This window comes from Numida meleagris, chromosome 1 (assembly GCF_002078875.1).
Source record: "Numida meleagris isolate 19003 breed g44 Domestic line chromosome 1, NumMel1.0, whole genome shotgun sequence".
Classification (NCBI taxonomy): Eukaryota; Metazoa; Chordata; class Aves; order Galliformes; family Numididae; genus Numida; species Numida meleagris.
Genome location: NC_034409.1, coordinates 13,789,895 through 13,813,145, shown reverse-complemented (window position 1 = coordinate 13,813,145; position 23,251 = coordinate 13,789,895). Strand labels below are relative to the sequence as shown.

Sequence of the window (23,251 nt, the reverse complement as noted above, 5' to 3'; positions counted from 1 at the left end):
ATAAGTTCCTGGTTTGAGTTCTCTCAGATGTTGTTAAAGCATTAAATACCAAAAGATGTTTTCTGAATCTGAACTTGGTTTCTCTTCTAGAAGACATCAAACCGGACTGGTAGAATAAGGACTCTTCCATAACACGGAACAGGAACCAGCCTATAATCTCTAGCTCTCAGCAGCCCTACTCCACAGGGTTTTTCTTTTCTATGACCTGCAGATGGATTTAACCTTTTATGAATTTGTGGTTTTAAAGAGAATCAAATTTACAGAAAACTGTAAGAGTGATTTGTTTAGTTTTTCACTTGTATTTGCCACTGATCTGTGCGTTCTGCTTGGTTATGTTTCATGCCTTTTCAAGCTGGTAGCGTTGCAATGCTCCCTTTGTTTCCTTACCAGAAAACGGTGGACATTCCAAAAACAGGACAAAACAAAAAGATCACGAATTGAATTTATTTAAAGGATCTCCAAAATTTTTCATTGAGTAAAAATTACAGTAATTCTGTATTTCAGCTTGTCCCGTGGATAAATACTGAGCGCATTTCTTCGTAACTCGCAAACAGCTGGGGCACTGCAACCTTAGGGACTAATCCTGACTGGTGCTCTCTACCTACAGCATTTAATGATTTCAGTGGGAATTCTGAGTGTTCGACATCTTCCAGGATCAATCGATGCGCAGAGGATTTTTGCACCAAGCTGTAATGGATGTTATCAAAGGCTCAACACGTGAAATCCCCTTGGAGGAATTCTAGGCCCTTAAGATAACGGAACTTGATAACTTGAGTAAACAGTTTGGGTGTGCGAGGACAGGCGTTGAGCAGATTGGCTTGCATTAATAGAATTGCACTGACAGTGTTTCTTATAGGATTACTGAATAATTTTTTAATAAAATACAGATTTTATAATCAGGAAGCCAATACTAGGTACTGGAACAATAGTACGGAGGAGTTGATTTTTATTTCTACAGTGTTAAAAGTGCACTTATATGCTGGTTTATTTACATCTTGGGGAAAGGCGAGAGACTGCAAATAGGGAGATTATTACTACTTTCTTTTTTAAAAAAAGAAGGCTTAAGGTAAATTTTAAGACTAAAAATGTTTAAGCAATTATAAGCAAGGCTAGACCCTTTGAAAAAAAGTTTAGAAATATTCTTAAAATAAATTTTTATAGTGTTAATTTTGTAATAATTTATGTTTTGCTATACTTCAGAGCTAACTGACCGTATAGTTTCAGAAACAGTATGAAACTTAGGAAAGTTTAAGCAATGTTTATATTTTTAAAATGTTCTTTGAATTATGTTTTTATTGTACATTTCTTCAGACTGAAAAATGTGTACATATCTTTGTTATTTTTGCACAATTTTTGTCTCGTTCAGTTTTAGGAGCAGTACTACGTTGATTTTTTTGTTTTTTTTTAATTTATTTTGAGTTATAAAACCGCAGGAGTTGAGTTTAACGATCTCAGTAACAAAGTCATCCTCTGTGATCAGTGAGCTGCTGTTTCTAGTTGTTGAGGGGAAAGAGTGCTTGTGAGATTCAGCGGTTGCTTCTGGGAAATGGGGCTCATCAGCGGGTGAAGGAGCGACTTGGGCTGGTAGGAAGCTCCAGCTCCTTCCACGCGTCTTGGAGTTGGAAAGCTGGAACACGGAGCCTGTCCTTGGAATGCTGCTTAATTGTTGTTTTTCAACGGGCTTACACCCGACCGCATTTCGGGAAAGTTAAGCACCAAGTGAAATCCCACGGTCTTTCATCATCAAATAATCATTATTTAATTATAAGTATGGAAAATTTCAGCCTGAAAAGTGAAATGGAAGTAAACGTCTGAAAAAAATGGATATAAACTGGACCAGCCTATAATGCATTATTAGTGTAGCATTCACTCGGTAGTTCTTTTTCGTTACCCTTTGCCTGAAAATCTCGTGATTTGTTTCCAGCAATAGAGGCTCAGAAGCTTTGGTTGTTACACATACGCAATGCATAGGCCCGTCAGCCATAAAAAGCGACTTGGATAACTTGTATGCCTTCTTTTGTATCGATGTAACAATTGTAAATAGTGCTGATCGACCTTTGTAGAGAATAGTTTATACAGCATATTCTATTATTGCTGATTCTCAGTGAACTATTGTTTTAAAAAAAAGAAGAAAAAAAGAAATTTTTCTATTTACACCTTATATTTTGTTATGCTGTCGACCCATGGCACTTTAACAAAACTCTGTGGGTTTTGCATAGCTGGTCAGTCATGGGGTATATTAAATAACTGTTGTTGCACAGAGATGAATTTGCACCTGCTATATTGTGCTTTCCTACTACAGATTTTAGAACCTTTTCCAGAAGACTTTTGAAGAAAGCATGTCCAATCATTCTAAGAAAGAAATGCCATACTTGTACAGCCAATTTCTTTTCTACAATCCATATTTTGTAACACTAAGTATTTTCATTCTTTGTCCTGCACCTTTATGTATTAGCAGTATCAAATAGAATTCATTCCATGCTTGTGATAATTGTAAGCGGAATAAATGTCTAAAGTAGGTGTAAATAGTAAATTCTATGGCTTACAGTTTAAAAAAGGAAAACCAGAACAAACATGTATCTGATTGATACTGCCATGGTTCAACACCGGGCCTGGAGATATTCTCTAGTGAGCGATTGTATTTTTGTTTTTTTGCTTTATTATTATTATTTTTTTTTTGTAACATGGCTTTGTAAATAAAATAATTTATATGTTTGTAAGAAACAGATGAGTTTTCTCATTATTTATCTTCGCAAAGCAGAAGCGGTGTGTATTGCAAGGCTGCCCTTCTTTATCCCCGAGGCTGAAAGACAGAGTGCGGGTGGAGAGCCAGCGCTGAGGAGTTGTGCCAGGGATCTGCCCCGCTCCTCTGCAGGGCTCAATTGATCTGGAATTATTTTTGGCACTCGTGTCTAAAATATTCCTGTGCTTACACGTCAGGACACGTGTGATCCTCAGCGACTGAGGGTTTTGTACTGATTGGTCACGTTTAAATTCCTTTGCTTAACTGAATGTGTTTTCTTCATGAATGTGTAAGAATTAACCTCACCAGAGCTGCTGGATTTAGGAATTCTGACTCCAATGGGCGGTGCAGATGTATAACCAGCCTTTTTTTATCATTGTTAATTCCAAAAATGCAACTTTCATCTCTAGGCGCTACGATCCTTGCTCTGTGTAAAAGCCTGCTCCACCTGTGGCTCAAATGAGACTGACTCTGTTCGTTGTCTTGTCGACTCTGCACAGAGGATGACTGGTTTTTCTCTCAGCAAACCTTTTCTGCAAGTCTGCAGAACATGTTCACTTTATGTATGTTTGTCTTAGGAAGTATCTGGAAACTAAATTTTAGAGATACTGCAGGGGAGAGTCATAATTATGGCATGATCTTGAGAGCAAGAAATTGAACTGCAAATGGGTTTTGTAGGCATACACTTAGAACGGGCAGAGGAGATAGCAAGCAGCCCTGTGTTACAGGAAACAAAGATAGGAAGAAAACTTCACTTTCTGGCTGCACAGCTTTCCGTGTAATGTCTTGCTTGTTCTTGATGTCTGTGGCAAAAGCTAATCCTGAACTTCCTCTCTGCCACACAGTATGTCTGGCTGCTTAGATTTTGATTTTTTTTAGTCTTGAGTTTATCCTTTTCAGTGCACTGTAGAGAAACCAAACGTCGTTTAGTCACAGTAAATATCGAAGTTTCATCTGACAGAGAGCAATCTCCATGCATGCCTGAAGATAGCTGAAGAGACATTCTGTTTGTAAGATGATACTTCTTGCAGACATGAGAAATTAAGGCTACAACCAAGAAAATAAATTATTGCAGCCACAAGTTACTAGTTGCTCCCCATCATCGTTCAGAACCAGCAAAGGTCAAGGCAGGTCAGCAAAGGACCACGAGATTCATTTTCCAAATACGACTGAGTCATTTGTTAGCGCTTGCAGCTTTGCTGTACTGGTTCACAAGCTGTTCTCTGTTTGGTTTCCCACACCCTTTTGGGTTATGCAACAAGTATTTTGCTCGCAACAGTATTCTTCAATTATCTAACGCGCTCTAAATGCCACCAGTTCCAGAGGTAAGCAGATCACACTAGAACTTTTTGTATTCATTACGCTCTAGTTCTTAGGCTTCTGTTTTTACCAGAGAAATATTTGTTTTAGAAGAAAGTCATTGCTGTCTGCAACCAGTATCTGTTTTACTCATCCAGATCTGTCAGGATTCACAATTGGAAGCCACGCCAAATACCGCTTCCAGAAATATTTGGAGGAGATTCATACAGCCCATTCAGTCTTATGAACACAGTGTTTATTTCATGCAAATTTTTCTGCTGTTTTTCTCCTTGAATACCTCTTGAAAGTTACGGCTCCAGACCAGCACGGACCTCTTCTAAAACATCATTTCCTAGGCTGAAGTCACATAAAGCTGATAACTCAGTAGCAGGCCCTAGACTGACTTTCAGCTGCAGAATCCACAGTAGATGGCATGCGTGCTCTCTTGTTCTCATTTTGTAACGCGTCACAAATTGCATGGGCTGGATTCTTTTTTTTTTTTTGGGGGGGGGGTGGAGGGGGAGGGTAGGTTTTTTTTGTGGTCAGGGCTGACCTGCAGAAACATTAAGATCTAGTCTGTCATCAGCTCTCTCCACAGAAGGGAGAAAGGAAACGTTCCAGAAGCTTTCTCCATTCCAGTGGAAGCTTGCCAGAAATCATCAGGATCCTGGAGAGACTCGTTTTGAAGGTAAGGACACCAGCAGGGATCCCAGTGCAGAATGTTCTGCTGCCCCTTTGCTGTTTTCCAAACCTGCCAGATTTGGTTCTGAAATAAAAGCTGGGTTGGGTTAATCTGGAGCAGTTAACGTGGTTAATGTGGCACCACACAAGACTTGTTTTTCAGAAAAGCTGTTCGGCATAAAGTAAATGTACGGAGTGCTACAGGCGCGAGGGCCTGCTGATGTAAATACAGTAAGTAGCCCGAGAAGCTTCTGAGTCCCATGCGTCTGCAGCTGGGCCTCGACCAAGCCAGGGAGGGGAATGGTGACAAAGCATCACTGCAGAAGAGGAACCATCCTCCCTTCCCAGTGGCAAACTTAGTGCTGATTCGGAGCGCTGTGCCACAGGTGAGCACACACGGCCTGAAAAGGATTACTCGGGTTCACCCCTTTAACTTTCTCTACCGCAGATGCAGAATATGCCAGCCCATAGTCATAGTCCTTAAGGTTCCCTCAACAGCATATGCACAAAGCTGTCCCTTCTGGTCAGTTCCACTCTTAAATTGCAGCTATTTGCTTTTACTTTACTTGTTTTTCCCTCTTATTTTGATCCGTGGTTGGTTGATTGGTTTTTGTTAGTGGTGGTTTTGGCTTTTTGTTGTTGCTGGGTTTGTTTTGGTTTGGTTTTGTTTTGCCTAGAGCTGCTTAGTTATTCCTTCCCTGTTAATACCCTTTAGGATTTGTGTTTGGACCTCATAGCCCAAGGAGTAACCCCAACACAGCAGGCTTGCCTCTTGGTTCTCAAGGAGACACCTTGAAGGTGCAGAAGGCTGGTTTTCACTTGGGTTATTTCGCAGAGCTGGACACTTCCAAAGAAAGAAAATATCCAAAGGGAAGTGCTCCTTCCAGCCTAGAACAAGCCAAGTGCATGTTTGCTCCTGGAGCGCATAACAGACTCAGTGTTAGGCCTTTCATTCCTAACATTCTCCAAAGCCTCTTCTGCTCTGCAGTATTACTGGACCACTCACTCCCATGACTTCCAGTACTGATCTTCCAATCCCCAGCTTCTTTCACCCAGATTGGCCCAAAATTGCTTATGAGGTTGCCACGAAAGAAGAGAAAAAGGAAAAAGGAAACACAACATTGGTTAGCATTGTAATGAACCTCTGGCTCCAGCTTGTCACTTGCCCAGATTTAGGGGACGCAGCAGCAGCCTGCCAGTACCCACAAGGAGGTTGGAGCCAGGCTCAGCTGTGCTGCTTGGTGGGAGGGCGAGAGGCAGCGGGCATAAGCTGACACAAGGGGCATTCTGGCTGGATAGACAGAAAGACCTTTCCACCACGGAACTGCCACATGTCAGTGCCAGCTGCTCAGGTTAGTGCCATTTCCAGCTTCTGAGGTTTTTCAGGTCCAAACTGGATAAAGCCCTGAGCAACGCGATCTGGCCTCAGAGCTGAGCCCTCCTTGGAGCAGAAAGCTGGACTACAGATCTGTCCTACGATCCAAGTGTGGAGGAAGCAGCGGTGATGGTTTACGTCCTCCCTCAGGGGCTCATCTAGCAGCATCACTTTTGAAGAAGTGCTCCTTAGAGTATTCCCCTAATGCCAAACCCTCCTCATTGCTTGCTCTGTGTGTTATTCATTAACCAGCTTTTTCAGTAGCTGTCATTCCCACTTGGAGCTGGTGACACTCAAAGCCTTACCATTCCACTTCTCACTCCTTAGAGATTCAGTTGGATTTATTTCTAAACCTCTCCATAGAGATACATAGTGGCATTTCTTTTCAATTTACCTGCTCGGTGTCTGAGGCTGCACAGGATGAGGCAGTACTACTCTATACTCGAATGAGTCTTGTCTTTCTGAGTTTACAGAGCCAAGCACTTCAGCAGTTTCCCATGAGCGTTAGTCTTTGTTTCTGAAGAAGCACAAACATCTTTGCACAAAGGGTGGCTAACTGTGTAACAGACGAGATGGCATTATGTTCTGGAACAACCCCATTCCCAGCCATCAGCACACTCTCTACGATAGCACGTGTGCTGTTGCAGACTATCCGAAGACCATGTCTAATGCCTTTTCTGATGAAATAATAGGTTTTAGGGATTGACCAGAGAGCAGTGAGTTGTTTGCTTCAAACTTAGCAGAACTTTTCGCACACAGTCTGCCTTTGTGTTCTTACAAGCAAACGAGATTTGGATTCAACAAGTGGACTCAGAGCTGGGTGGAAAGAGCAGCTGGACGGCGGGGCTCAGAGGGCTGAGGTGCAGCTGGGGGCTGGCTAAGAGCCGCGTGCCTGGGCAGACAGCAACCTCGGGAGCTTCAGCAAAGGCACTGCAAAGTCCTACACTGGGCGGGAGGCATAGCCGTGTGTCACTGACCAAGCTGGGCACTGACTGGCAAAAATAGCAGCTTTGCAGGAACAGGTCCTGGTGGACAAGCTGACTGTGGGTCAGCAATGCACCTCTGTGGTGCTGAACGCTGACCGCACGTCGTGCCTCATCAGTAGGAATGCAGGCAGCGATGTGAGGGGACTGACGTCCCCTTCTGTTGGAGCACTTGTGAAACTGCAGCTGCAGAACAGCACAAAAAAGAAAGGAGCTCAGAGCAGCAGGTGATTAGATGCTGAAAAAGAATTATTTGTACCGTTTTAAGACAAGATTAAGAGAAGGAAAGTTCAGACTGCTGTATTCAGCTGCGTGATGAGTGACTGCAGAGAAGATGGAGCCAGACTTCATAGTGGTGCGCAAGAAAAGACAACAGATGTGCAGTACAGCAAGGTTTGGGGCCCTTCACTGCAAGAAAGACATTGAGGCCCTGGAGCATGTTCAGAGGAGGGTGACGAAGCTGGTGAGGGGTCTGGAGCACAGGCCTGATGAGGAGCGGCTGAGGGAGCTGGGATTGTTCAGTCTGGAGAAGAGGAGGCTCAGGGGAGACCTTATCGCTCTCTATAACTACCTGAAGGGAGGCTGTAGTGAGCTGGGGGTCGGCCTCTTCTCTCTTGTAACTAGTGACAGGACGAGGGGGAATGGCCTCAAGTTGCGCCAGGGGAGATTTAGGCTGGACGTTAGGAAACACTACTTTTCTGAAAGAGTGGTCAGGTGCTGGAATGGGCTGCCCAGGGAGGTGGTTGAGTCACCGTCCCTGGAGGTGTTCAAGAAACGTTTAGATATAGCGTTGAGAGACATGGTTTAGTGGGGTTATTGGTGGTGGGTGGATGGTTGGACTAGGTGATCTTGTAGGTCTTTTCCAACCTATTCTATGATTCTAAGGAGAACTAGACACAATCTTTGCAGTGTGGTCAAACAGTGGAACTGTGACCAACAGGTGTAGTGGAATCAACATCTTGGAGACAGTAAAGTCGTGACTGGACAAGGCTACCAACAACCTGATCTCATCTTCAAAGTCTTCAAAATTTTGGCTAGGGTGTGGGGAGTTGCTGACCAGAGGTCCATTCCAACTGAAACTATTCTGCCATTCCAGATGGCAGCCCTAGGCACTTTTCCAACTCCTTTCCTATTGCTCCCGTCTCTTCCCACAGCCCTGCACTTCAGTCTTCTACCCTGAGTTGGAAAAGCATCCTCCTGCCTGCTCTTCCCTGCCAGCCAAATACTGCTGCAGCTAGCGTCATGGCTGCCTGCAGGCCCTGCTCCGCTTCGCTTCCCTCCTTAAGACTGTTGCTAGTCTATGTAGTCCTTTGCAATGAGATAGAAGGCTTAAGTTATGTGTCATATTCTGCAAGAGGCTCATGTTCTGCCACAGCAGATAATATTAAGTCTTTCAGCAAAATTCAATTTAAAAAAAAACAGGACACTTACTTTAAACACACAAAAAATAGATTTGATCCTTGTGGTTGTGATTAAAACTTAATTAGCAGCATTGCTATGATGAAACAATAAATCTTTCAGATGTTTTGTCAAATCCTGTTTTTCTCGATCACCAGAAATGCAGTTCCTCTCATGGCAGTCCAGGTGAGCTTCTCAGAAATTACCCTGCGTTACTGTAGGTTCCGCACCCTCGTGCAGCACACAGCTGGTACCGTCGTATGAACCGAGGATGATAAATGCCCTACACAATGCGTTATCAGAACGTTTTTCAAGGAAATAAATTGTGCTTTCTTAACAGTGAAATGAAATTTTATATATATATATACGTTCCTACTGGTAAATCAAATGAGAGTTTGCTCTGCCTGGTGATTTTTGGAACCATTCCTCACAGAAGCAAGCATGCTTACTTAAGCCAGCGGTTCCCGTGCGTGCACACTGCAAGTGTCAGGTTTTAGAGGTGTGTTTCGTACTGGTTACCTTTGTTGCCCGCTAAAGAACCCTGCTGTGCCGCACGCCGTTTCCCTGCACCAAGCCCTGACTCACTCGCCGCCTCCGAGAGCCACCCCGCTCCGCCCGCCCTTCTCTCACGCCGGGGCTGCGGCGGCTCTGAGAGCTGTGAGGGCTGTGACCGCTCTAAGGGCTGTGACGGCTGTGAGGGCTGTGACCGCTCTAAGGGCTGTGACGGCTCTGAGGGCTGTGAGGGGCGGTGCCGCGGCGGATGGGGCGGCGCGGGCTCCTAGCAACGCGCCATGGCGGCGGGCGAGGAGCAGAGCCGCGAGTACCTGGAGCGGCACGGGCTGCCCGCTCTGCTGCAACGCCTCGCCGCGCTGCTGCTCTACCACCGGCCCGGTGCGGCCCCTCGGGGTGGAGGGGGGGCTGAGAGGAAAAGAGGGACTGGGGGCGTTTTTCGCCGCGCTCCGGAGGGGGGAGGGGTTCCGCGAGGGCAGGGAAGGAGACCCTCGGGGTGGATGCGGGGAGGGGCGCTGAAGAACGGGCGCGGAACGCCCGCAGCAGCCCCGGCCTCGCTCCGTTGCAGAGCGGCCGCGGCAGTTCTTGCTCCGGGCGCTGGAGGCGGAGCGCGCCGGGCGGCGTGGCGAGGCGGCCCTCCCGTGCCTGCTGGACGAGGCGGACCTGGAGGCCATGTTCCGGATGATGGACGCCGCGGGGCGCGGCTTCGTCACGGCCACGCAGTGCAGAGCAGGTCGGTCCGACGGGGAGCGCGGTCTCCGTGCGTTTGCGCCGTGTTTTATTAAAAGCGCTTCAAATCTCTGTGTGCGTGCACCGTTAAGTGTCGGCACTGTTAAATTAATCTTTCAAAGACTTGTACAGGAACCTCTTTCCTTCACTTCAGCTCTTAAAACGTTGGGACTGAGCCCAGCGGCGCTGCCCGTCGGGGATGAGGAGGAGGTCACGCTGGCCACGTTCCAGGAGGAAGTGTAAGTGCCGTGGGAAAGCTAATGCAGGAGCTCCTCCGTGAAGGATACCCGCTTTGCACTGCAAGACTTCAGAAGGTCGGTGCTGTGGCATGGTTGGGCTGCTAAGCTCTTGGGATCCGTGCAAAGCAGCCTTCCACCACTTCCTCCCCTGCAAACCAGGCAGAATCAGGCAAGGCTGGAGGTCATAGCATCATAGAATGGCTTGGGGTGGAAGGGACCCCAGGGATCAATTTCCACCCCCCTGCCACAGGCAGGGCCACCAACCTCCAGCGCTGGTACTAGAGCAGGCTGCCCAGGGACACTGGAGGCAAGTCGCTGCTCTAGAAACATGATGTATTCAAGCAAAGCTCTCTGCATGATGTTGTAAGGCAGCAGAGGCAGTAACACAGAGATGAAATGAGCACCAGACTGCACTAATTCCTGATGGTTATGGTACAGTTCTAGGGACATTGTTTTGGTAACCTACAGTCACTGCAAGAAAAGAAACTAACTATCCTAACTTACCTAACCAGATGCTTTTTTCTCTCCTAGGAAGAAAATGTTGCTGGAAGGCTGGACTGTGTAGTAATTTGAACAGCGGTCTGCCCTGTATATTAACAATACGTGTTTTGCTCCATCCGTTTACTGGTGTGTCAAGCTGATTTCTTCCCCCACCCATTTTAGCTATCAGCTGAAAAGAACAAATGACAAAAACATGTTTATGTTTACGAGGCACTAGAAAGGTATTAAGATAATAATACTGCCTGATTAATTAGAAATCCCTTTTACAAAGCAAAAATGCAGTGTTTTGTCATTTCCTCCTTCAACTGTGGCATTACAGTGCTAGTACAAAAAAATAACATCAGCTTCAGCAACTCTGACAAGTTCATGTTTGAAGAAAGACAGCATTGCTAAATAACACAGCATTGATGCAGATTTTAAACAAGCTCAAGAATAAAGGAGGTCCCATTCAAAAAATAATTACTTTTTGAATTAGTATTAATAAAACAGTGATATATTCCTTCATTCCATCCTGGGTCTTGCTGTGCACATTTTAATACAGAACACCCATAACACCAGGGATTTAGAAATGAAAAACATCTGTGCTTAGGTGAGAGCGTACCAGTTGTCCTTACTGTATGCAGCTGCACTTGCATACATGCATCAGCTCTGAATTCATTACACTGCTGTGAGAGCATGCCAACTGGACGAGGCAGGCCATCAGAAAACAAGTAACATATTCATTAGTAACGAAGAGTCTGTGAGCTTCTAAGTGTAAGGACAAGGCAGAGATGGAAAACAAAGTAAGATCTGTGCAGTTAAAGACAGGTCTGCAGCATCTTGACTAATGTTTTTAAAACTGTATATAATAAAATGTAAGATTAGATCAAACCAATTACCCAGCTTTCCGTTTATTTTTTTTTAAACCACTTCTGCAGAAAGTCTTTATTTGCCTGTACTTGGCCAAATAGCTCTCAAATTGAGAAGAATCTCCACATCCTGTTGTGCCAATTTGTAAACTCCCAGTTCGTTTAATGCTGCTGTTGCTGATGGCTGGCTTGGCCGTAACGTCGCTTCGTTTTCTGAGGCTGACTGTAGTACTTCCTTCAGAAGCAAGGCAGAACCGATATTCAGATTCAGGATAATGCAGGCTTCTTTGATGCTACACAAGGAAAAAAAAGGACATATGGATTAGTAAAAGAAGCACCCATAGGATACTTAATTTTGTATGCCCAGCTACTAAGAAAAAAGAGCTTCCATTGACTTCCAAAAAGGATCAGTAGTACTGAACTGGAAAGTGCTGCTTAAACCATGACAAATAGCATATTTATTCTTGCTATCTGAGCATTTTCTGTTACAAAGATCAATACTGTGCCTCCCCAGACGGCACAGATGATCCACATATTTTAAGTGTTTCTTACCGACTCAAACTGTGAAAAAATTCCTGATGATATGTAAAACACACGCATCTGGACGTTCTCTTTTGAAATACTGACAGATGAGATTTCCTACTTACTGCTTGAAGTAGTTTTCTGGCCTCTTACAGTAGTGCGAAAACAAAGGAAAAAGATTTCTGCTCATGTCAAACTGAAGCTGTGCTGCTCCTCCTTCATTGAAATGATTTGCCATAATGATCTGCCAACACAAGGGGGTGCACCTTCTGTTTAGGCCAGCCACAAACGCCTACGCTGCACCGCATGGATTTTGAGAATACTTACCTCCTGATATATGTAAGTGTCCACCTTCTCTGCGAGCATTTGCCAGAATATTTTAAACAGAGAGTGACAGAGCTGCTGTTCTAGTTGTAGCAGGCGGTCTCGTAGGGTCAGCAACATGGGGCAAGCTGTGCTTGATAAAGACATTACTGCCTGCTCTGCTTGAGATGGTAAAGATAACCACCTGAAAGGAATTACCACGCTGAAGTCATTATAATGAAATTATTCGTATTACAATAGTTGAAGTTAAAATATCATTTAAACAAATCTTAGCTGTTTTCAATGGTTCGGTTTCTCCCCTCCCACTTCAGAGCTAAAAGGAATCACTGAGTTGTTGTATTTGTTTACTGAAGTATTTTAGGAACTCATCATCAACCACTCAAGAAACCTCACGATTCTGGGAAGACAGAAGCAGCCACTATGTGCCATTTTTAATACTACTTGGAAGAAAACAATTCTCATCTAAACTATACTTACCCAGAATTCTCCCTAGGCTTTTTAAGGTAACGTGCCCACTTACCGCAGAAGTGCTTTAGAAAACATAACATCAAATAGGCTGGAAGTGTAAAAAAAAACCCTTCAAATGCTTACTGCTCAGAGGCCTTCTGATTCAGAATACTGATTTTTCTTCTTTTTCTGTTCTTGCCTTTATTGGCCTCAATGTTTTTAAAAGAAAAAAAATACTGCAATACGAGAAGAGAGCGAGCAGACAGAATCACCTCTCTTTTTTGTACAGCTTGGCAGCATCTGTGACCTCTTTGAAGACGTGGTACACTTGACGACTCAGCATATCGTGTTTCAGGCGTTCCAGGAGGTTGATCATTTCATCAAAAACAGAGCTCTCCATTGAAGCCAGCTGCCCTAGCTGCAGCTGACTGACAGCATCGCTTTCCGCACAAACCTCCAGTTCAGCCTGCTGTAGCTGCAAGAAGAACTAGAGAAAGAGAATCAGACGTAAGTACTGCCAAAAATAATCTTATTATTTGAACTTTTCATCTGTACTTTAACAGGTAGGGTTCTACAAAACACTCTCCTGACACTTCCAGAATCTTACGGGTTTTAAGATTATAAAAACAATTTCCACGTGGTCCCCGTGTTTGTAAAAACAAAGCAATGTGTTTTAATCCTAATGGTGCAACTGATATGGGTTTCAAATACAACAGCAGATAGGTAAAAAGAACAAATTTAGTATTTCTCTAAAAAGATGCTTTAAGACAGTAGGATGGTTTAAAATGGACAAAATCACTTGCCCTTGCCCCATTCCATCTGCAACAATAAACTAGAATTTTAAATTAAAATTTGTTTTAGAATTAACGGCTCATTTAATCGTAAGTTCACTGGTCTGACAGCAGCAAGGAAATGGATTGAGCTTAGCATGACAGCAGTAATGATCTCCATTTTACTTTTAAGAACATCAAGACGTTTACGTAGATGCAGCTACGTAACGTGAAGGCTGCTCTCCCCTCAAATCAAGATCTGCCGCTAGAGCCACAGTTTCCTGCGAAGGTAAAAAGAATCTGGAGGCTGCCCATCCCACACACAGCGCCTATTTCTACACATTTTACACTGACAGCTTTTTGACCTTGTAGAGCCATAGTCACAGAACAGCTGAAGAGCCACCGGGCTGTATTACACAGCAAATAATTCACACCCAGTAACCAGTTATCAGTGAGTGGCGTTTCTGAACACCTGGTCTGAGCTGTAATGCAGGTACCCACACCAAATCCCTTTAAGCTAAGTTAGCACAGGAATTCAAGAAACGTGAGTATGCTCCTGCTCTCTATGCACTTCAACCAGCAGCACACTGGCTCAGATCTCCAAAATCAACTTGCTTACGTTTACAATACGGAGCACGTCAACAGACCACCTTTTTGGCTGCTCAGACCATGCCATTCCTCAAGCTCTCTTCGCATATCTCTAAAAACCTTGTTGTTAATAAAGCTTAGACATCAAACAGTAATCTACCAATATCTTTTTTATTCAATCTGAATTTATATCTAGTTCTACTTTTTTTCATTACTAATTCTTTTGAATACACTTAAATAAACAATGCTGAAAATGTTTTCTTATGAAACAAACACAATGATTCAACTTTTTAAAATAAAATAACTACTTACAACATTGTCAGCCCAGTCTGCCAACACAGTTGCTATGTAGTTAACGGCATTGAGGATCGCGCAGTATCGGAAGCCTAAAGGATCTCTACTCTCTTCCTTCATTACTTGAGTTAATCGTATCCTGAAATCATCAACTAACTCCTTCTGGAGCCCTAGGAACTGTAGTTTTCTGGAAGCCGTTGGAAGATTCTTATACCTGTCTGGAAATCAATAAAGTGGAATGTATTTTCCAGCACTGAAGAGAAAGGTTTTGAACAAGAAACACTACTGGCAGTTTACTATATATCCTTACCACTATAAAGGCATCATACAACATTTAACTTCAGAACACCCGACTCACAGCAGAATCAAGGAAACTACTTACTGCAAAAACTACACATGCAAAGGAACAACGTATCTGGGAGTCCTCTCCCATCATGGCTCTGCATACTGTATTCCAACGCTTTAAGTAACCTTACCACAGCACACCATCTAGCAATATCACGGGGGCCCTGAAGCCCATCGCAGAGTAAGACGAAGTCAGTGAGTATGCAAACAAAGGCCTCCTGAAAGCTGACTGCTCTTGTTTTAAACAGCTATTAAGTAACTTCTGCTTTCCAAGTTCTCACAGACTCAAAAAGAATAGCAGGATTTTTTTTTTATTTTTATCACTGCATTGTAACAAGTTGTAACGTCTCCAGTATTCATGAGTTTTCGGATGGTAAATATCAAATGTAATCTCTTAACTGTTACTTTCTAAATATGCCACTAGCTCAAGGTTGTGTCCTAAAATTTGTGTCCAAAACACAAGATGAACAGGAAAACTTTTTATTTAAATACCACAACTTTGCAACAATTTTATTTGGTGATTATTGCTGACACAATGAATCCTCAATAAAGGAATCTATTAGCTGCCATTTTTCTACTAGTCGCGATAACCAACAGGAACACCCACGGGTTAGCAGTTACCTGTTATAACTAACAACAGAGTCATAAAGGTTTCCGCACAGTCTGGGACTTTCATCTCATCCACATCACTGATGTCCTTGTACTGTGATACCCATGCAGCCTCTGATGAAAGCATGGAGTCCATTTTCTGAAGAGCAACTGAGATGCAAAAGAATTGTAAACGTTGTTAGTAATTAATAATAAAAAAAATTAACCAACAATTATCTAAAACTCAAAAAGACATAAATATAAAATCTTTAATAAGTTGAATTTTATGTCTGCATGTAAAGAAAAACTACTGATGACTGATTTTATGTAGAACCAGCTCCAATAACAGTACTGCAGACACAATTATAACAACACCAGGGTCGAGTGTGGTTTTTGCTTTAAATAGTTGATTGGTTCCTTTCCAATATACTTCTTCTCCATTTCCTCTAAAATTAGTACCTTCCCTTCATTTCAATTTCAGATCTGTCTTTGCACAAATAAATATACACTGTCTAAAAATAAACGTACTAGATCCCATTCAGGTTAGGGGCAACAGTCCTATAAAGTTCAGAAGCACTACTGGAGCCAAACCAATTTTTAGACAAAATAACCACAGAATACTGAAGTATCACAGAATGGTTGGGGTTGGCAGAGAGCTGTGTCCGTACGGCCAAACTCCTGCTTAAGGAGGGACACCTCTAACAGGGTGCCTGGGGCCACATCCAGGCAGCTTCTGAAGATCTCCAAGGAGGAGACTCCACAGCCTGTGCCAGTGCTCAGACACCCACGCATCACGGAAGTGCTTCCTGATGTTCAGATGGAACCCCCCACCTTCCAGTTTGTGCCCACTGCCTCTTGTCCTGACAGCACCACTGAAAAGAGTCTGGCTCTGCCCTCTTCGCACCTTCCCTTCAAGTGCAGAATCACAGAATCACTGAATAGCTTGTGCTGGAAGGGATCTCAAAGCCCACCCAGCCCCAACACCCTTCCATGGGCTGGCTGCCCCCCACCAGCTCAGGCTGCCCAGGGCCCCATCCAATCCAGCCTTGGGCACCTCCAGGGATGGGGCACCCACAGCTTCCCTGGGCAGCTGTACCAGAGCCTCATCACCCTCTCAGTAAAGTATTCTTAACATCTAACCTAAACTTCCCCTCTTTTAGTATAAAACCATTTCCCCTTGTCATATCTCTGTCGGCCCATGCACAAAGTCAGTCTCTCTCTGGTTAATAAGCTTCCTTTAAGCAGCAAAAGGCCGCAGCAGGGTCCCCCCAGAGCCTTCTCTTCTCCAGGCTGACACAGCCCAGCTGCCTCATCCTCTTCTCCTAGGAGAGGTGATGCAGCCCTCTGATCAACTTCATGGCCCTCCTCTGGACCCACTTTAACAGCTCCACATCTTTCTCGTGCTGGGGGCCCCAGGCCTGGACACTACTCCACGTGGGGCCTCTCAAGGGCAGAGTAGAGGGGAAAGGGACAGTGATGAGATCTCCTGGAGCCTCCTATTCTCTAGGCTGAACAGCCCCAGCTCTCAGCCTATCCTCACAACAGCAGTGTTCCAGTCCCTTCAACATCTTGGTGGTCCTACACTGGACTCTTTCCAGTATGTCAGCGTCTTCCCACATACTGGTAGAGGAGGAAGAACAGGACACGGTACTACTGCAGGAGTGGTCTCATCAATACTGAGTGCAGAGGGAAGGAAGGATCACCTCACTTTAACTGCTGGCAATACTTTGCCTAATGCAGGATACCGTTAGCCTTCAGGACAGCAAGAGCACATTGCTGGCTCATGTTCAACCTGGTGTCCATCAGGACATCTATATCCCTTTCTGCAGAGCAGCTTTCCAGCTGGGTGGCCCCCAGTATGTCCTTGTGCCTGCAGTTATTTCTCACCATATGCTGGAGTTTGCACTTCTCCGTGTTGGACTTCACAAGGTTCCTGCCAGTCCACCTCTCCAGAGCCCTCTGGATAGCAGCGCAGCCCTCTGGTGAATCAGCCACTTCCCTCAGTTTTGGGTCATTAGCAAATTTACTGAGGGTGCACTCTAACCCACTGCCCAGATCAGTACAGAAGATGTTAAACAGGACTGGACCCAGTATTGACCTGCTATTTACTGTCTATTACTTGTCTATTTTTCAATTTACTATTGACCTACTCATTACTGACCTCAAGAACGTGTCTTTTGTAGTAGCCCTGTTCAAGTGGCTTATCCTACTTGAGGAGCATATATTGCCCAATCAGAATGAAAACATATACAGACAAAAAAAATCCCTTCCAAGTCTTACATTTCTTTTCCACTGTTAGCCACCTCTGGAAGCAGGACTCTTCTGAGAGAATATGCATACAACTGGGAAAGCTGCTGAGATAGCCATGAACGCTGTACAGCTCTCTCTCAAATAGAAGTACCTCATCCACAAGGTGACAAAAGAGAGTGTCATCGTATAACAGGAATGGAATATCAGCAGCCAGCTTCTCCAAAATCAGCATTACTAGAGCACGAGAGAATTCAAGCTTTTAAAAGGAAAAAAAGTGAATAAATTTCAGGGGTAGATACGTATAAACATGTGCAAATGTACTTAACTTCTAAAACTGTTACTGGACTGAGTTAAATCTCACTGCACACTTTGTACAATCAGTAGAAGAGTGCTTGCACAAGCTGTGTAAGTATTTATCCATACACAAAACCACTGACGTGCTTACCCCAGCATTCACTGACGATCCTGCCTTGTCCAATATTGGCTGGATTCTGTCATCAAGGAACTTTGCGTGATTTCCAATCCACATAAGCACTTGTGTTAAATACCACTCAGGCTTATTTAAAAAAAATAAAAGAAAATTAATAAACCCACTAATACAGATAATACTATTAAAAATACACCACAGTAGCAAATGTCAGAGCGCAAATACACTTCGATCTGCCCAAGACGGTCAATACAAACGTAAAGACTCGTACATCTAAACCCTTACAAAACAGCTCTCAAATCCTGCTGCAGGTGCATTACATCAGTGTTAACATTTTGCTTGTAAGAAACCTCCTTCAACGACAATTCTCAGATGAAAAGACTCAGTCTTTGAAGATAACTCATATAAAAGGTAAGTCAATTTCCAACTAGTAAACTGGACATATGTCAAAATTATAGCCAGAAAACTCATTATGTAACAGTGCCTTTAGACTCATCTCATTACATACGAACAGCCGAATCCAGTATTTTCAGTTATATGAATGTTGCAGAACACAATGACAAAAATTGAAGTCACAGCCTTATACAACCTTTGAGCTCAAGCAACAATGAACGCTGCAAAACCATTTGCAAGGATGAAGATGAAATTAATCTATGCTTCTGAAATGAAGGGAATGAATCTAAGGTTGCAGTAATGATTTCAAAAAAAGATTTAGGCAGGAGAAAAAAATTGCCTAGCCCAGAAAAGACGTTAATCCTCTCAAAGGTCTCCAAGCATTGCCTTGATGACTGCTCACACTACAGCAGACACAAGTACCACATATCTTAAGAAACTGAACTTCCAAAATGAAAGCGTTAAAGCTATATAATTTAATGTAGTTAAATACAATAATAATAAAATTAAACTGTTTTCTTCCATACCTTGCTTAACACATTGGTTGGTTTATTTCCAGTGAAATGATACCGGAATCTTTTCTGAAGAGGATTCAGCATGATCTGTATTGGAAGGATAATGGGTGGGGATGGGGGTAAGGCGTACTTCTCTGGCAGTTGTTTAGGTTTGGTTAACAGCTCATCTCTAAGTTTGACAGTCAAGGACAAATACAAGCGCTGAATTCCTCCACTAGCATGATTTAAATAAAACGGGTTCACGAAAACAAATACGTTTTAGCTCTACCTCATTGACTGAAGGCAGTATTACACATGCTATGAAGTTCCTCAAATTTGTACAATACTTAAAATGTTTCAGCTTTATAAAATATTTAATATAACTCTGACTGCTGAGAATTATTTATTCTATGACAATACAAGTCACTGAAGTCAGTAAGATTTAGGAAACCAGTACCATGAAAAGAAACAAAACACCATCATCACTACCCAAACTTTGTCCAAGAGACATGAGTATTCATGTTTCTTAAAGGAGCATCAAAGATTCATGAAAATAATACATGCTATATGGGATTTCCTGCTTTGAAGCCAGTGATTTAAGTGGCCTAGTGTAACTGACCAGAATTGTTACCAGCACCACGTTGTGTAAAATTACCATGTTTATTCCCATTCCAGTACTGTTTTGGGGTTTTATTTGTTCTTTTAAACCACTCCAGGAAAAAAAAAGACGCTTATTTGAGCTTTATCTTTGCTTGATTTCACCCACAAACAAAAGGAACAGGATGAGCAGTGCCTTCTGATTTACCTCAGAGGCAGATGAGAATCACAGAATAGAATCTTATAATCATCAAGGTTGGAAAAGACCTCTAAGATCATCTAGTCCAACCATCCACCTACCATCAATATTTTCCCACTAACCCATGTCCCTCAGTGCCACATCTACCCTTTTATTGGACACCTCCAGGTGTGGTGACTCCACCACCTCCCTGGACAGCCCGTTCCAGCGCCTGACCACTCTTTTGGAGAAGAAATTATTCCTAATATCCAACCTGAACTTCCCCTGGCACATCTTGAGGCCATTCCCTCTTGTCCCATCACTAGTTACACCACAACCTCCATTCAAGCAGTTGCAGAGAGAGCTGAAGTCTCCCCTGAGCCTCTTTTCCAGACGAAACAATCCCAGGTCCCTCAGTCGCTTCTCACAAGCTGTGCTCCAGTCACCTCACCAGCTTTGCTGCCCTTCTCTGGACACGCTCCAGGGCCTCAATGTTTTTTTTTGTTGTGACTGATCCAAAACTGAACACAGCACTCAAGGTGCAGCCTCACCAGTGCTGAGTACAGAGGGATGATCACTTCCCTGCTCCTGCTGGCAACACTATTTCTGATACAAGTCAGGATGGCCACCTGGGCACACTACTGGCTCATGTCTAGCCAAGTGTCGACCAATACCCCCAGATCCATTCCTTACACAATCTTCCAGCCACTCTGCCCCAAGTCTGTAGTGTTGCCTGAAGTTGTTGTGGCTGAAGTGCAGGACCTGGCACTTGGTCTTGTTGATCCTCATCCCACTGGCTTCAGCCCAGAGATCCAGCCTGTCCAGATCTCTCTGTAGGGCCTCGCTACCCCCAGGCAGATCAACACTTCCTGCCAGCTTGGTGTTGTCTGCAAACTTACTGAGGGTGCTCTCGATGCCCTCATCCAGGTCATCAATAAAGATATTGAAAAGGACAGGCCCCAGCACCGACCTATCTATCTATATCTTCAACTCTCTCTCTCTTCTGGGACGGGACACATTAAAGTGATTAATACTGATGTCAAATAATGCTAAGAAAGGAAAAGCATTAACTATATCCAATTAAAAAATAAATAATCACTATTCGTATAGGTATTTTGCTGAAGTATATAAGGCAAGGCCTGCACATCATAAAAACTCAACTGCAAGTTACCATGAGATCACTGGATCTGATGATTTGAAGTTATACTACTGCTACTTCCAAAAATAACAACTTTTTAATTTTCATTGAAAACAAGTTTTGAACTCTAGCTCTATTCACCTATTATTTTCTATATGAAAAAGTACATTCTAATGTTGTTAGTATACAGTAACAAATTCAAATGGTCTTTTTTCTTTAGAGAGAACAGTTCTACTGCTTTCCATGAGAACACGCGTCTCTGACATTTATTATCCTTACATTACATATCTGTTCAAAAGGATACGATGTTTGCAATTTCAGAAGCTGACAAAACAACATCTCCAAATTGTTGTAAACATCAGCAGCATTGGCTGGTGCAGCAAGGCCAAAAGCCTGAGACTGCGGTGGCCCCACAAATGGCCAACGAAGCTGGGTCAGCACCTCTTCAAAGTCACTGCAACATGAAACACGCACTTTACCACAAAGCTACAGTACAACGTGAGATGAGGGAGTGATGACACGTCCTGTACCTTGACAACTTGTCCTTCAGAATTTTATGCCAAAATTGAACAGTGGATCTCACAAATGAAAGAAGGTGAGAACAAGATGACTCCTGCAGTTTAATATCCAGTTCTGCCATAGATGCTAGAGTACTGGCTGCCTCTGGAACATTGTTGGTCATCAGATACTGCTGAATGTTATCACTATAAAATACAAGAAGAGTTGAGAAAACATTCACTAAAAAAAACACAAAAGAACAACTTGTCTATTGAGAAACTGACACAAAACTTGCTCAATCTAAAATACTTTAATGAGACAAACTAGGTTACCACTCCCATCACATACATGCAGTACTCAGCAAGGATTCATGAACCAAGCTCATTGTCTTCAGTTCCTTAAGTGGCTGAGAGCCTGTCACAGAGACCTGAAGGTAGAACTGCTGAAGGAAAGAAGGGAGGCCCGAAGTTCTTTGAAGCACTGTTCTTGAAGTAACTTGTTCAAAGAACTGCTTTTCCTCTTGCTTCTCAGGAGGAACGCTAGAAGCAAATTTCACACTGCAGCAGACCTGTTACATTTTCATAGCGTAGAACAAGTTGTTTCATAACTTAAGTCTCACTACACAAAATTTGATCCAAAGGTACCTTTCAATTTCAGGCATTCTTTAAGAGCATAACACAAAGTTTTCCACCAAAAGAAGCTACAAATCACATGAACTAAGATGACGCTGTTCATTCCCATTAAGATAAAAATCAGCACATCAGAGCAAAGACTTTAATTCTAAGTCTGAAGTCTAACATTTCTGCTCACGATATTCAACTACTACACTAGTTCTTTACAATGGATTAAAAAGTTCTACCCACATAGCACCATAGAGAATTACTGCTCTCTTCCTTAGATTTAGCAAAACCAGAGCAACAATTTCCAGTTCACACTGGAGAACACATCAGCAATTTACACGATCAGATCACAACCTGCTGTTCTCATGTAGTTCTTAAATTTATTTAACACTGAATCATTGAAAAAAATCTGTGTGATATCACTAGTAAGAATTTTCCGTAAGTACATCAGCTTTACCTTAACTCTTCTATTCGTGAAATCCATTTAAGATAGGACAGGTGACGTTCAATCTCCTCGACCTGACTGATGAGCACACCGAGATCCTCCATCCACGGCTCAGCTTTCTCTAAGTGGCTACTGATTGAATCAGACAGGAGAGTTTCTTCCTCCAGAAGCCGATTCAGAGACTTTTTAGAGTCCTCAGCATTCTTCAAGGCATTCTGAATTCTTTTCGGAACTTCGGATGAAACTGTGAGTACCTGCACTTCGAGACAAGCATTAAGCCTCACACAAAAACGATGCACAGAGAAAGAGGTGATATATCACTTCAATTTTGTTAAATGTACTTAAGCAGTCACACAGCATAATAAGTAAAAAAAGAAAGACGCTTACCTGTTCTTCTAACTGCTTCTTATTTTCAGACAGCTTTTCAATGAGGCTGTCGAGCTTCTTCAGAGAATCATAGTCGTTTCCAACTTCTCTTTCCACAAATTCTGAAACGTAGTACGGGATATCACAGTGATCTGGATCTCTAGCGACTTCTTTCTTTGTCACGTTAACGGTTGCCATGTCTTCCTTCTCTGCAATGCTATTTACTGATTTCTAGCTGGTTATCACTAAGGCCGCACTACCAACTATTGAACTACTGACGATACATAGCTCCGGGAAATGCAGGGCAGTTCCTTTTAACCTGAACGTTAAACGAAGCCTTTAATAGCAACTCCGGCTTCAGTGAGACAGCGCGCCGAGCCGCCAGCATCGAGCCCGGCCCCTCGGCCCCGGCCCGGCAGCGCCGCGCTCGCCCGCACCGCACCCGCGCGTGCCGCGTCAGCACAGCGCGACCCGAGCAGGCAGCTGCTGAAGCACGCGCATCACGGCTGGGGCGGGGCCACAGGCGCATGCGCGCCCGCCTCCTTCTCTGCCATCCCCGCCGCCGCTCCCGCCCCCGCTCCCTTCTCTGCCATCCCCGCAGCCCTGCCCGCCCTTCCCCGCTATCCCCGGAGGGCGGCGCCGCGGAAACAGCCGTCCTGAG

The 23,251-nt window shown here is 43.7% G+C and overlaps 3 protein-coding genes across 11 annotated transcripts in view; 2 read left to right on the top strand and 1 right to left on the bottom strand.

The window, feature by feature from the left end:
* Positions 1 to 1,560, top strand: part of ATXN7L1 (ataxin 7 like 1) — a 109,524-nt gene extending 107,964 nt beyond the window's left edge. For all 5 annotated transcript variants that reach the window (XM_021384571.1, XM_021384572.1, XM_021384573.1 and 2 more), the window contains one exon: positions 91 to 1,560. In XM_021384571.1, the coding sequence (XP_021240246.1) occupies positions 91 to 132 (42 nt within the window). In that variant the 3' untranslated portion in view covers positions 133 to 1,560. The remainder of the gene's footprint in view (positions 1 to 90) is intronic.
* On the top strand, positions 9,126 to 11,328 carry LOC110392368 (EF-hand calcium-binding domain-containing protein 10-like). Of its 2 annotated transcripts, none has more exons than XR_002434331.1 (4): positions 9,126 to 9,370; positions 9,558 to 9,722; positions 9,873 to 10,032; positions 10,489 to 10,967. XR_002434331.1 is itself a non-coding variant. In XM_021384570.1 (4 exons), exons 1-4 carry the CDS (start codon positions 9,271 to 9,273, stop codon positions 10,520 to 10,522), a joined length of 384 nt encoding a protein of 127 aa, XP_021240245.1. In that variant the 5' UTR covers positions 9,126 to 9,270; the 3' UTR covers positions 10,523 to 11,328. The 2 variants fall into 2 exon arrangements, 1 of the variants encoding a protein (XP_021240245.1); XM_021384570.1 differs by having other exon boundaries at positions 9,873 to 9,957; positions 10,489 to 11,328.
* On the bottom strand, positions 11,333 to 23,071 carry RINT1 (RAD50 interactor 1). Of its 4 annotated transcripts, XM_021384565.1 has the most exons (14): positions 22,612 to 22,753; positions 22,237 to 22,483; positions 21,508 to 21,698; positions 21,192 to 21,365; positions 20,966 to 21,115; positions 18,782 to 18,938; positions 17,880 to 17,990; positions 17,465 to 17,690; positions 15,218 to 15,355; positions 14,270 to 14,469; positions 12,872 to 13,086; positions 12,156 to 12,336; positions 11,954 to 12,072; positions 11,333 to 11,599 (listed from the first exon to the last, which is right to left on the bottom strand). In XM_021384565.1, exons 4-14 carry the CDS (start codon positions 21,341 to 21,343, stop codon positions 11,383 to 11,385), a joined length of 1,866 nt encoding a protein of 621 aa, XP_021240240.1. In that variant the 5' UTR covers positions 21,344 to 21,365; positions 21,508 to 21,698; positions 22,237 to 22,483; positions 22,612 to 22,753; the 3' UTR covers positions 11,333 to 11,382. The 4 variants fall into 4 exon arrangements, with proteins under 4 accessions (XP_021240240.1, XP_021240238.1, XP_021240239.1 ...); XM_021384563.1 differs by lacking the exon at positions 21,508 to 21,698 and having other exon boundaries at positions 22,237 to 22,478; positions 22,612 to 23,071; XM_021384564.1 differs by lacking the exon at positions 21,508 to 21,698.

Coding starts and splice junctions, on each gene's coding strand:
- RINT1 (XM_021384563.1), bottom strand. CDS start 22,788: ATGGCAACCGTTAACGTGACAAAGAAAGAAGTCGCTAGAGATCCAGAT. Junction 21,116..21,191: donor CTGAAGGACAAGTTGTCAAG/GTACAGGACGTG, acceptor TTCATGTTGCAG/TGACTTTGAAGAGGTGCTGA. Junction 18,939..20,965: donor CTTCTGAAATTGCAAACATC/GTATCCTTTTGA, acceptor TGTCAAACTTAG/AGATGAGCTGTTAACCAAAC.
- LOC110392368 (XM_021384570.1), top strand. CDS start 9,271: ATGGCGGCGGGCGAGGAGCAGAGCCGCGAGTACCTGGAGCGGCACGGG. Junction 9,723..9,872: donor GGCCACGCAGTGCAGAGCAG/GTCGGTCCGACG, acceptor CCTTCACTTCAG/CTCTTAAAACGTTGGGACTG. Junction 9,958..10,488: donor GCCACGTTCCAGGAGGAAGT/GTAAGTGCCGTG, acceptor TTTCTCTCCTAG/GAAGAAAATGTTGCTGGAAG.